The 13,415-nt window shown below is 44.9% G+C and overlaps 1 protein-coding gene across 1 annotated transcript in view; it reads left to right on the forward strand.

The window, feature by feature from the left end:
* The first annotated feature begins 901 nt into the window (after positions 1 to 901).
* LOC144157730 (uncharacterized) overlaps positions 902 to 13,415 on the forward strand; it is a 32,278-nt gene continuing 19,764 nt past the window's right edge. Inside the window, exons 1-4 of the mRNA XM_077688509.1 lie at positions 902 to 1,032; positions 2,597 to 2,643; positions 10,534 to 10,572; positions 11,437 to 11,472. Of these exons, the coding sequence (XP_077544635.1) occupies positions 975 to 1,032; positions 2,597 to 2,643; positions 10,534 to 10,572; positions 11,437 to 11,472 (180 nt within the window). The 5' untranslated portion in view covers positions 902 to 974. The remainder of the gene's footprint in view (positions 1,033 to 2,596; positions 2,644 to 10,533; positions 10,573 to 11,436; positions 11,473 to 13,415) is intronic.

Raw genomic sequence — 13,415 nt, forward strand, 5'->3', positions numbered from 1 at the left:
GAAAAAGTCCCTAATAAATGATATAAGTGAGCACCATACACCGCAAAAAAGGAAAAGCGACCAAACTCCCAGTGTAATTTCTCAAGCGACAGTGAAGCTACTCCTGATGAAAACGTACATTTATTAATTTTGAAGCAAGCGGGCACTTAAACGTGAGGCAACGATGAGTAATGAAATGTCGATAGGCTGCAGTAATTTGTAAGTGACGCGGCAACAGAAACTAACGATCCGCGGCGTTAAAGCTTTCGCGAATTATTTCAGGCCGCAATTACCCACGGCGCAGCAAACCTGTTGTTCCGGAAGCAGCGCACTGTACATCTGTGTTTTGCTGACGATAACAAGGTCTGGGAGGCGTGACTGAGTGCGCTCGCTTCAGTCAGCTGCTAAACTAGGCGCACTCTCCTCTTCACATCTGCGCGGGGACGCGCAGATCTCCCAACCGGATCCTCTGCCACTGTAATTTCGCGTTCTAAAATTACAAGAGAATATTCGTGTCTGCGCGCATGGTGAATCATATGTTTTTACACGACAACGACATTTCCTCCAAAACGTTCCACAAACACTGCTTCTGGCATTGAGCGCGTCCGGTTTTGAATAGGCACCGCTAAGTACATGCTACATTTAGCGGTATGTCGTAGTTGCCCATTCCCCCGGAGCTACTGTTTTTTTAAAAAAGAATTAGCCCAACCCTTCTCGTGTGAGGCCCCACTTGTGTTCGGCGGGTGGCGGCAGGGGCTGCTACCTTGTCTATGCCACGCGTATCCGGGTTGCGCATCTGCTTGAAAATATTTTCAAGAAGAGCTATTAAAAATAGTGTGCCCAATCGGGAATTTGTGTATTTTATTTTTGGTATACCCGTGCATCCAAAATCCGGTTCGCGTGCTGTATAAAAAGTTACCGGTTAGTGAGATGGATCACCCGTCGAGGCGTCCAGTACCAGCAGTGTCTTCAAGCCACCAGGAACATCTTGAACCATGGCACTAATCATGCTTATGCTGGCCCTCACCGCGCACACTGCCTTCGCGGCAACTAGTAAGGCGCATTCTCAATTCTGCTAATGTTTCTCAGCCGATGTCGAGTCATCTTTGATTTAAAACTAAAGTCCGCCAAGGGTGTTTGAAAATTTCTCCCGTTAATTGTAAATCGCTTTTAAAGATGAGAAGACTTCGCGTGCCTCATCGCCTGCGTTGCGTCGGCGCATTAACCCCTACAATCACTCATTCGACACAACTTGTAACGTAAAAATTAAAGAAGGAGACGGGACTCTGCAGGTATTTCCGCGCTCATTCCGCGGATAGACTCCTATTGCTGCCGCTGTGAGAAAGGCATTTTTTTTTACTTTTTAGGGACAAAGTGCAGTGTACGCGCATGGTAACCAATTCGGAAAACATGGGTGGTTGGATATAAGGACATCCCTCTTCTTTTCTTTTGCGATAATACGACCTTTAACATAACATAATGCAGCCCTACAAACGCAACTTCTGGTTTTTGTCTCAGAATATTTCGTAATATCTGACCACACTCGGTAGTAACAAACCAAATTAACGAAAAATTTGCTATCAAGGTGTAAACAAAAACGGCTTTTTTTTCTTTTGCTTTCTTTGAGTGGACGTATACATTATTCGAACGGAAAAAAATAGAGCTGGTTTTCGTCTTGCCTGTTCTATCTGTGAAATGTTTATTTATTCAAGCTAGGACTATGTAAATACAGCTATATACTTGCCTAATATACGTGTTGAGGTGTGGGATTCGTCGATCTTAGCCAGCTTAAATAGACTTGTCATTGGAAAACTAAAAGTTGGGAATGACATCGAGCGTGCTTTGTGAGTTTATGAGTCTAGAGAAGGGTGTTTCAACAAAAAAAACAGTTTACATAGTAGGGTATCAATCAAAAATATAATATATAGTATTCTAAGCTGAAATCAGACGAAGGTAGCACTGAGATGGCACAGGAGAAGTGACTGCGAACATTCGCCTCCAGGGAAACTAAGAAACGGTGTTCCGCGATTATAGAATTTTACCGTTAAATCAACGTGGCTAAACGCTGCTACCAGTTTGCGGGACAATGACTAGTGTTTCGTCGCTGAGTTGCCTAAAAAATCATCGTATGGTAACAGGCAAAACGCTGTGCTTGCTTTTCCCAGTGTTTCAAAGTACAGTAAACAATTATTTTTTTTGTTATGACGATGATAGCCTCCTTCAAAAGGCGTCAAATTTTGTATACTTCGAATATGTGAAAGTCAGGATGCGGAGTGAGTTTACCATATGCGTACCCTGCTTCACCAAAGCAGCACTCCTCAGCGAATCAGAAATACTGGTTCTCTGAAAACGGCGACCTTAGATACAATCGATTTCGTTCTGCCTCACGGCATTGTATCGTTAAAATATTGACAAAATGCAGTATACATTGTTTGGCAATTTTAAAGGTAAAGTACCCTCTGAGATTAAAAGAAGGCCAAGGCATTTTGTTGTATTTTTCGACGGGTACGAAACTGTCAGGTGTTGTTTGAAGTGTTTCAGCCTTACCTCGCAGTGTGTGTAGTTTCCCAACTGAAAAAACCTCCTGTTAAGACATTTTTCCTGCTTTCATTTTCAGCTGGCTGCATCAACGTAACTCTGCCTGGAATTTCGGGGCTTGGGACGGTATGTAGCTGACATTCCAGCAACGTTTTGTCGCTTACAATGCATTTCACACGTAAGAACGAAGTGCCTTTTATAGTCATGCATCAGCGAAAACTTGACGGGACAAAGAAAAGACAACAACACTAGCGCTGTCCCGTCAGAGTTCGGCGCTTCCATTATCGTGAATTCTAACCCACTGGTCCACTTCTCGATCCTTTTGCACTTTATGATGGGACTTTCGCCCAGTGTGACATTTTTGTACAAAGGATGCTTGCATCAGGATGAACGACTTTTTCCGCCGCACATATGTCAACCTAACTCGTAGCACTCACAGTTGCAGCAACGCGTTCATTTATTATCAAAGCCGCTGTTGCGAATGTGCAAAAGAAGATGCAAGCTGACGCTTGCGGCCGCAGCTGTTCCCAAGGTAACTGCGAGTAAATTTCGACAAACAGATGTCCCATGCTGCAGGCTCATTTTGTTCGCGTGGTCTGAACCGTGTCATACGAGGGGGCACCAAAGAAGCAGCATTAAAACGCTAGTTCGCCGCAACAGCTGGTAGACTTTCCCACACTCCGCCGTGCGTACAGGAAACGAAATGAGAGCGCTGAGTTCTCGCCTAGCGGGACGAAGGACAACAAAGACTGAAGGTGCAGCAAATATCACCCAGGAATTAATCACCCATACCTATAACAGCCAGTTTCGACAGGACGGTACCGGGAGCCACGTATGGGACAACCGACACGCGTTGTTCTGCAGACTGCAAATAGTTGATTGCTTTTATTGTTTGAGCAATGTATGGACCATGTTGGCAACATATCCGCGTCGATCTGCCACATTCTGTATCTGAGCGAGCAATAATAGCTCAGAACTAAAATAGAGCGGAGAAAGCTGATGCACTTAGCATCCTTCGATATGGAAGGAGGCGACGTTGCCATAGAGACATCACTTTGCGCGCATATTCAGTCACTTTTTTCTGCCCTTCCGCAATCTCTAGCGTTTCTGCGCGTTTTCGGCTTCGGAAGTCCGCCGGGCAGCGCCGGTCTGCTGAAAGGAATACTTTGCACACTGGCCTGGCGGCGTGTCCGCCGGCGCGCGCCACACTGCCGATGAGAGGTCGAATTAGGTATCCATGCTGTTTCCATCGCTAAAGCGTATGACCCGACAAGAACTGTCATGCATATATGCAGCGTTGCTCGGCGTAGCCTGAGGTGCAGGTGACATGTTCGGAGAAAGCACTGTTCGAGCTTCTTGTCATCGTTTGTTGGAGTACGGACGAGGTTCTCACGCATTCCCAACGATCCACAGAAGGACCTTGAACTACTATTTTAATAGCTTTGTAGGTGGGAAAGCCTCGTACACGACATAAAGCTGGTTCTGCAGTTTGCATCGCGCGTTCGGCGACAGTTTCGCAGTAATTTACTTTTGTGGCATAGAAGCTTAAAGGACATACAACACCGTCATCGCTGCTGCCTGCTTGTTGGAAATTTTGCCATTTGTACCGGCCTCAGTTCTCAGGTTTCTACTTAGACGAATCTGCGGGGGAAGCAAGGGAGTAATATATTGAATTGCATCTCAATGGTTTAGTTTAAGACAGCAAATAAATGCACTTCTAATAGCCCGACAATTTTCAGCCTCTGCTTATAATTAAAGCGCTAGAATTCGCTAGACCACACCATTTTAAATGTGAAGGTTTGGCATCTGAACCCCGTTCCCTACGAAGTTCGCTTGCGCCGTACATCATGGTTTATGTTATTTCGGCCACGTATCGTACTACTGTATTTTCTCCACTGTAACACTCAGATAACTTCTAGGGTGAAAATATCCCTCGCAGAGGGAAGAGAGAACAATCTTTAATGAGTCTGGCGATGTCAGCCGAGCTAAACCGCCTGGCTTGCTACGCCAGATGAATGCTGTGACAATGATGATTATAATGGTAAAGAAGAACGCATGATGTGAAGTATTTACAAAAGTCTGATCAAGGCTTGTGGCTTTTAGATACTCCACTAAAGCTTTTGTGGCACGAAAGGCACGTTTGGAACAATTCTAGGGACCTAATACGTCTCTTAGATTTAGCCCTACGGAGAGCGGCCGGCCCAGAGACACTGCAAGGCACACCCTTTGCGTACTAAATCGCGCAGTCATAAATGAGGTGTTGCCTATCTTCACGGACACCACACTGTGGGCACAGAGGCGAGGTGGACTGATTGATTTTGTAGCAGTAGTATCGCGTGTAGGCGACGTTCAACCGCGTGCGGTAGAGTACTGCTTCATCATGCTTCGATATTCCAGGTGGCATGCTAAAGTTACAGTGCCGGTCGATAGCGTAGAGGGGTGCGTAATGATGGGATGCGTCTGTCCAAATCGAACGCTGCATGCTGCATGCCACACTGGATGCAAGTGCTGAAGCATCTTTCCGAGAAAATCGTACCGGTACTTGTGGTCCACGTTTGTTATGCGCTATGAATGCAGCAGCGTCCGCCTTCACATTTCCAGTTATTCCGCAATGGGCAGGAACCCACTGGAGTGTTATTTGATGACGCGCCTGTAGAGATTGAAGATGCAAAGCATGTATATCAAGCACAAGCTGATCTTTGGGGAAAGACGCCAAACATTGCAGTGCAGCCCGAGAGTCCATGAAGATGGCCCACACGCGTGCAGGCTGCTCGACGATATAGGCCAAGGCCAGCCGCAGAGCTGCGAGTTCGGTAGCCGTAGATGAGCTTTTGTGGCTTAGAATGGCACTGAGGGCGGTGCGAGATGAAGGTATACACACCGCGACAGTGGATGATGTGGATGACACCGATCCATCAGTGTACAGATGTGTGTGTACTCCGTATGTGTAGTGGATATATTCAAGGGCAAAAAACCGCAGAGCGGCAGGCGGAATATGCTCCTTGCTTAAAATTCCGGGCACTGTGGTCACTATTTTTATCGTTCGCCACATCCAGGGCGGATGCAGGGGAAGAGTTGGCGGCTAGTAATGATGAGGCAGGAAGTCACGCACTTAAGGGACCGAAGTTGGCGCTAAAGGGTGATCGCATTGCCTTGCCACAAACCGCAGTCGGCCTTTGCGCAAACCAGACATCTGTGGCGGGTATACATTTCTGACTGTCAGATCCCAGTCCAAGTGATAGAGCACCATCTTCTCCATCAGCTTGCCTACACAGCTCAGGAGGACTATGGGACGATAGGAGTCGATGGCAGTTGGAATTTTCCCTGGCTTGAGAACAGCCGCAATGCGAGCGTGTTTCCATTTTATCTGTAGACGGCCAGTCTCCCACGATCGATTAAAAATATTTAGGAGGAACCTTTTCTACTTTTCGCCTAAATGGGACAGGGTTGTATAAGTAACTCCCTCCGGACCTGGGCACGTGGATTTTTTGATGGAGGTCAATGCCGCAAGCAGTTCTGCCATTGAGAATGGCATGTCCATTGAAGATGACAACTCTGGGGAATCCTCACTCGGGGTCGAAGATGGTGGTAGCACAGGTGTCGGCGCCGTGGTAATTTTCCTACAGAAGGCGTTCGCAACGTGTAGATCAGTCGTGTTCGGGCTGAGTGCAATGGAGTTAAATGGGTGCAGAACCTTTTCCCCTTTTCGCCTAAATGGGACAGGGTTGTATAAGTAACTCCCTCCGGACCTGGGCACGTGGATTTTTTGATGGAGGTCAATGCCGCAAGTAGTTCTGCCATTGAGAATGGCATGTTCATTGAAGACGACAACAATGGGGAATCCTCACTCGGGGACGAAGATGGTGGTAGCGCAGGTGTCGGCGCCGTGGTAATTTTCCTACAGAAGGCGTTCGCAACGTGTAGATCAGTCGTGTTCGTGCTGAGTGCAATGGAGTTAAATGGGTGTAGTTGAGTTGGTGGGGCACGCAGCCTTCGAACCAGGCGCCATATCCTGGAAAGCGGCTTCCTCGGTTCGAGCTTGGAGCAGAAGGACTCCCATTCGCGTTTGGCAAGCTTGTACATATGCCTCTGGACTGCCCTCTGAGCACGCCTGGAAGCTCGGATATCCTCAGGGGCTAGCTTCCGACGGGTTCGTCTTTCTGCTCGTAGACGCACTGCTCGAAGCCTCACGAACTCTGAGTCAGCAGCGCTGTATTTAGGTGGCAACCTCAGCACCTTGGTGCTAGACTTGCGAGCTCTTGACATTGTTTCCACGAAGGAATATCCCACGGGGCACTCAAGACTGCTTACTCGCTTTCGAGGCTGACTACTGACAATTCATATCAAAGACGTTTTCCCGGCTGCCGTGTGTTTGCGCATCTTCCCTCGCTTCGCTTTCTTAGGGTTTTAGCGCTAACTAGTTCAAGGGGCGACACCGGCCACAAATTCGCAAGAACCAAAGTTCTGCGTGACTGGGGTGCATCTTTCCACTCACGTGTTGTCCCGTTTACCCGTCACACCGTATTACGCGAGCACTCCACGAACTAGACAGGTAACATAAAGCAGTGCAGCGTAACGCGGTCGGCTCCATACAGGAAACTGAGTGAATGGAGGAAAGAACGATGTTCGATGTTTAAGGAGGAATTCGGGAAAAGCAGGTTAGAAGCAATTGCAACACTTTGGAAATGACCTTCGTCGTTCACCGGGCTTTGCCAGGCTGGTGTGTATGCTAATGGCAATCTCTCTAAAAAACCAGCCTTACCCATTCTGTAAATGCTGGAATTCGGGCTCCGAAAGCCGCACTTCCCTAGCCTGCTTACTATACGGGAGATCAGTAGTTCAACTTCCCAAGTGTTATTCTTCGCGTCTTACAACTACTGGTAGAAGACGACGAATGCACAACGAAGATTTACCAAGGTTCAACCTACTCTTGTGGCGAAATGCAAAATCCAGCAAAGCTGCAGAGAGGAGAAATGGGAGTGATCGGACAGACAGTTCGGAGCTTCTATGACCACGAATGTTCACAAGCGAAAGGCGGCCCGAAAATCCCAAAAATCGTGTTGAGCAAAAATGGTTGACATCTTCCCTATGTACGTTCCGGCTGTACTGGAGCTAGAACGCGTCACCACGCATAATAAACTGCCCCATCTCTCTGAAGTAATGGTTTCACATAGCTTTCGCCCAAATTCCTGGCATGCGTAAACGCCGTGGCTTAGTTGGCGGAATCAATGAAAACATTCCATACTCGGATGGGAATTCCTGTTTTACATAAACAGACGGGTATTCAACCTCAAGTTCACCGCAAACCTAATAGTGACATACCAGTATTACGTGATTAGCATCAACGTGAAAGCACTCACCTTTACGATTACCAAAAAATTCACTGTGCAAAATTAGAAGACCTTACTGAAGGTGTCCGCCAACTTAGTGTAGCACATCGACTTTGAGAATTGTTATAACTCTATGCGGGACGGTCCTAGCCTATACAGATCTACAGAGATTAAACGACCCCCCTACTTACTTATTAGCTAGGTTATACAACCGGCTTAGTTTCTCGCGTATGCTGGGGAAACAAATTTTTAACACATCCGAATTGCCACCTCTCATCGGGTTGTTGAATTACTTTCCCGATAACTTAGCACCTGACACTGACTCAAATTTTTTCGGTAACGAAATACTCTTAGGCAATGTTCAGACTACCAACGTAACAGCCATATAATGAGCTAAGGACGTAAAAAAACGGCGTGTCACGCAGTTCGGTTGGCTGAGACGTGAAATGACGTTATTCTTCAAAGATATTGCGAAAGTTGTGGCAAGAGGCTGAACCCGGCCTTACATTTCCTTTGGCGATTTTAACCCTTTGAAGGTCACGGCCGTACATGTACGGCATCGGCAAACACTTTCAAAATGGTCAATTACGTACATGTATGGCACTGCTTGTATCTTTAAAAAATGGGCCTTTTTGGCCAACTTCTCTTGCTTGGCATGTGGTGCCACACTCCGGAAATGCGTAATTGTTTTCTTGCGCCGATGGCTCTTTTCTTGTTTTTTTTATTTATTTCAGCGGTGCGCCGGCTATCGCTTGCGCATCCCCTAACGAGGTCGCCAATAGACCAAGGTCACCTCCGAAACTGATGAGGCTCTTCTTTTGTCCTTTTTTTGTATTTTATGGGCGGAACGCCGTCTATCGCTCAGGCATCCCGCTGCGCGCGCCCGCGAGCGCGGCAGCTGGTTTCGGCATCGTCCTACGGGCGCTTCCCCCTTTTTGCGCCCGCGAATCAGATGTATATCTGATTTTGATTCACTCAAAAGTTTCCAGCTTGTTACTGTCTCGTTTTCATTTAGAATGTTTCTTGTGGTACTCATGAATACACCACATATATTTAACAACAGAAACGATATTTTTGTCACTTTATGGTCACTCTAAAAAATTACAATAATTTTTCCTCGAAATTGATTCCCCCGAATATTTGAATCAGCAATAAAAAAATAGACCCTAGGGGGTCGCTTTTCGCGAAAAAATTCGAATCTCAAAAGGTTAAGTTTCAATGCCTTCAATGTATCAGACACAAAGTGCTGTGAAAACTCTTCAAAATCATTTTGCTCTCCTATTTTTGTTTTAGCTTCTTTTTTGTATTGTCTTATCCACATGATCTTTTTCTGTTAGCACATTATCTCTGTTAGCATTTTAATGGCGTCCTCAGTATATTATACGAAATTCTATTGCAAATTTCAGGTACTAGTCCCGTATAGTTTTTAAACAGCCAGGAATTGAATTTTTTTTATTCTGTCGTGAGATGGGACGCGTCCTCATATTCTAGTTTTTCTGTCGAATTTACCTATGCTTAGCGTTTATTTTATACGCACTTTTCATGCATTACTTATGATACATGCTAAAACTTGCACTGGTGGCTTTGTTAGCTCCACTTGCTCAGTTCCCTATCCAAGGGTCTCCAAGGTAAGTAAAGCATGTTATTGGGCTAGTTGATGTTGCATAGTTACAGGAAGAAACTGCGCAAATGGACAGGACGGATGATGAAGGACAACAGGACTGCGCCTGTCCTGTTGTCCTTCTTCATCCATCCCGTCCATTTGCGAAGTTTCTTTCTGTGTCTGTAACGCACTTGTAAGCAATGCTGTAATCGGTTCCCAGCTTTACTAGGCAGAGGACGGAGGTGCACGCATGCTCTGCAACCCCTCCCATTAAAAGACACCAAAAATGATAAATACGCTTGCTGACTCTCACGCGTTGTGCCTGCGAATGATATGCCTACCAATGATATCACGCAGGAGTCCATCGAGTCAACGGTTTAAGCAATAAGAGTATGCGAAGCATTATCAGATAACTAGAGGCGATACTCCCAAGCGCTTTGGTGATTTGTGTATATGCACGATCTTAACTCCAGGAAATGCGAAATACAAGAAGGACGTGGCTACTTTATTGCCCTTTCAACGCAACTTGCCTTCATTCTTTTTTTTGTAGGGAATGACAAGTATGTCGAATTTACATGCTGAATTTCCCATTTAACGCAAATCTTACTCAACGGACAACGTGATCGGGGGTCAAACTTCTACCAACCCACAAACCAATGTGTCCGTATTAAATCTTTAGCGATGGTATCGTCAGCCGATCACGAGCAAGCATGCCAATGTATTTGGACTGAGCGGAGTAGAACAGTAGTTGTAATAATAGTAGATAAAAGATATAGTAATAATGAATAATAATATAATAAAAAATAATAATAATAATAATAATAATAACAATAACAATTAAATTACAATAATAATCGAATAATAAAATATTAGAATAGTAGTTGGAATGGGCGGCACGCAGGAATTGCGAAGCGTGGAGCTGTTACAGAAACATCCCGTAAGGAGCTAGGTTTGTTTCTTTTAGAAATCCTTGTTCTGCCCTCTTAATTGTTCCGAAAGGAACGGGAACACGTTTTATCGTGACATGGCAAAATGGTCCTTTCAAAGGAGCTTGTCTTTATTCTTTCTGTCGTTTTTTTACAGTGCCTTGGAACTTCCTTAAACCTGTGCACGACACCCGTGGTAAGAACACGCTAGCGGCTTCGACCTATTTTCTGTTCTTTCCGATACCCGGACCTCTTGTATTTTAAGTGAAGAGCACTTTATGGGGTCGCCTTGGCATCTTAGCTCATTACCAGTCGATGCTACTGCCCGAATTGGGCGGCGCAGTGACATGACGGACCCAAGTAGAGCCTTCTGTCCGGGCGTTAGGAACTCACGGTGAGGGTTCGAAAACCACGCGGCCTAAATCGTCATAACCATTCAAACCTCGTGAACCGCTTGAGCTTGTCATACATCTCCCCGTTATTTAACGCAAAGAAAACTGCACGTACATTTGAGGCAAAAAGGAATATTTGCTAATCCAGGTATGTTTACTTGAAACTTCCGAACCAATGCTTCTCGTGACCTAAGTGCTTTAGATAGCATAAATTTAAAACGAAACGCCAGGTTCATTTTTTGCCATCAATATATTTCTGGGTAAACCAATTTTAGTGCAGAAATCAGGTTTTACACACTTCTTACAAACCGTACATCTGAAAGAAGGGGATTATTGGAACTTACCAAAAAGCGAAGAAACCTGCATAAATCTCAGCCAACCTTGTTTTGCGTTAGTAAACCTTCAACTACAAAGAGCAGTGCCGCTGCAAAAGGAACTGGTAATCACTGCATAATTTACAATTTCCCGTTGGAAGGGGGGAGTTTGGGAGGAGTAAACTTCAAGGAAATGTTATTGAATCATTGCACTGCCTGGTTTAGTCATACCGGAGACCAGCTCCAGAACGAGCAACCACCCAGTTATTAATTTTCAGTTTTAAAAGCTTTCATTTTTGTGGGCATTGCTATGCATCCCTCCGAATAACACGCTGCTTTTCTTCTTTCCCGCAGTCTGGGATCGTGACAGCTTTGACGAGGGTTCTCCAGGTAAGTTTGGCAACGTTTGTCTGATACCCTTGGCTTTTGTAAAGTGCTGTACGTCTTTGATATGCATTGCGAGCAATACTAGGAACAGCAAAGGTGCAATTTAAGAAAAATGTGATTCCAGGCACAAAAATAAGTGAATTTCGGACCGCAGAGACATCACTATTTGCAAAAGGGAATGTGTACGGCGTTGTTGGCCAGTGGCTACACGCTACAAAATTTGTACGGCTCTATGACACTTTCACAGCTGCTTTATTTGCGTATTTTGTCCTTTTGTATCGTTCAATTAACCAATTATTTATCAGAGTAGAAAATTCAAACCGCATTACACATTCAACATTCCATGCATGTTCCACATTTATTATAGCGTGATCATTCTTTTGCGACTTCATGAAATTTGCCCGCCCATCACACGTGACGGAACAATGACACTAGATTTATTATAGGTGATGGGGCCTTGTACTAATTAAAGGCCTTTTAAATGTTATTTTTAGTGCGAATAATTCACCTTTTTGAAGACATGTTTCTATATTTTATTAGCTGCAGACGCTAAACATCAGCAAAGTCTAAAAACCAGTGTGTCGAACCGAAAAAAATACCCGTTCGGTTGCGGTTCTGGTTCAGACGAAATCATTTCGTTCCGGTCCAGTTCCGGTTCAACAAAATCACGTACCGAACCGTTTCGCGAACTGGTTCGGGAGCTTGAACCGGTTCGCAAACCGGTTCGATGAGTTGAATTATCATTAGAATAATTACAAGAAACCATTTATATTTCAAAACGACAGTCAAATCAAAATACAAACTAAAATTCAAAACGCGGCTGTTCACCAAATGCAGTGGCGCAATTGCAAAGCAAACTTTAAACAATTACGAGATGTTAGAAAAACAGATGAAGTGACCACAAGTTATCACCTACTATCTCGCCCAAACCTTATGTTGTCCTAGCGATTATTCATAAAGCCACCCCCAAGAGATATGACGGCGGAATATATTTTCTTCCCTTTCCTTTTTTTCTGAAATCACAATCGTCACTATGGAATCGTCTATAACGCTAACCTTGAAGCCTTAATTTAAGCCTGCGTACTGGCACGTTCAAATACCAGCGCTTAATACCAATGGCACACATTTTTTTATATTTGTAACAAAACAGAAAAATCGTACAACAGGCACATTATTACTACCAATGAATTAGATTATTTGGTCACCCTGAATAATTTTAAGCTGTCACCTTATCGAATTTATTAGCCACACTTTTGCAAAAGTAAGGTTTAGTTAACACTCGGTCACTACATCATTGCCCTGAAAACTGCAATACCTTTTGCAATAGCTATACCGGATGTGTGCTTTACAATCAGTATGTCATCGTACCGCCTGACCCCCGGCCATTGTTCTGTGTGCTATGTTGCGGAATCTTATAACAGCTTATGACAAAATGAAAGAGAAATTTGACACGTGCAGTACGAGATGGCACTTTTTCAGGTAGGCGCTCTTTAATTCGTTCACAGCAGTACTCCCCCCGTAACGAGTAGCAGTAGAGCTAATATAGCGAGTTAGGCAGTCAGTATAAATGCACCTTCGAGAAAAAGCAGATCTAAAACAGACAAAACGGCATCAGCAGCAAACGGGTTAGCCACTGAGCAGCTCCTGTGGTCACACTTGTCAAGTATTAACAATTTGCAGGTGTCGGACCTTTTAAACCAACCACAAAATGCAAAATGTTTGCACACATCGGGTGTGAGCTGTCGCTGTAGCACAGTGAAGCACTCGTGCAACATGATTGCTCCAATAAAGTCGCACATAGGAAAGGGCAAGGTCGTTTTATATCTGAGATTAACAGCGCGAAAGGACTGGACAATTAGAGGTGTAGACTAACAGCGCTGTGTAAGTCTACTCCTCTCATTGTCTGGTTCTTTCGCGCTGTTAATCTCAGTAACACGTACCAACTG

This window comes from Haemaphysalis longicornis, unplaced genomic scaffold, assembly GCF_048455015.1.
Source record: "Haemaphysalis longicornis isolate Haplotype H1 unplaced genomic scaffold, Haemaphysalis longicornis Haplotype H1 scaffold_10, whole genome shotgun sequence".
Classification (NCBI taxonomy): Eukaryota; Metazoa; Arthropoda; class Arachnida; order Ixodida; family Ixodidae; genus Haemaphysalis; species Haemaphysalis longicornis.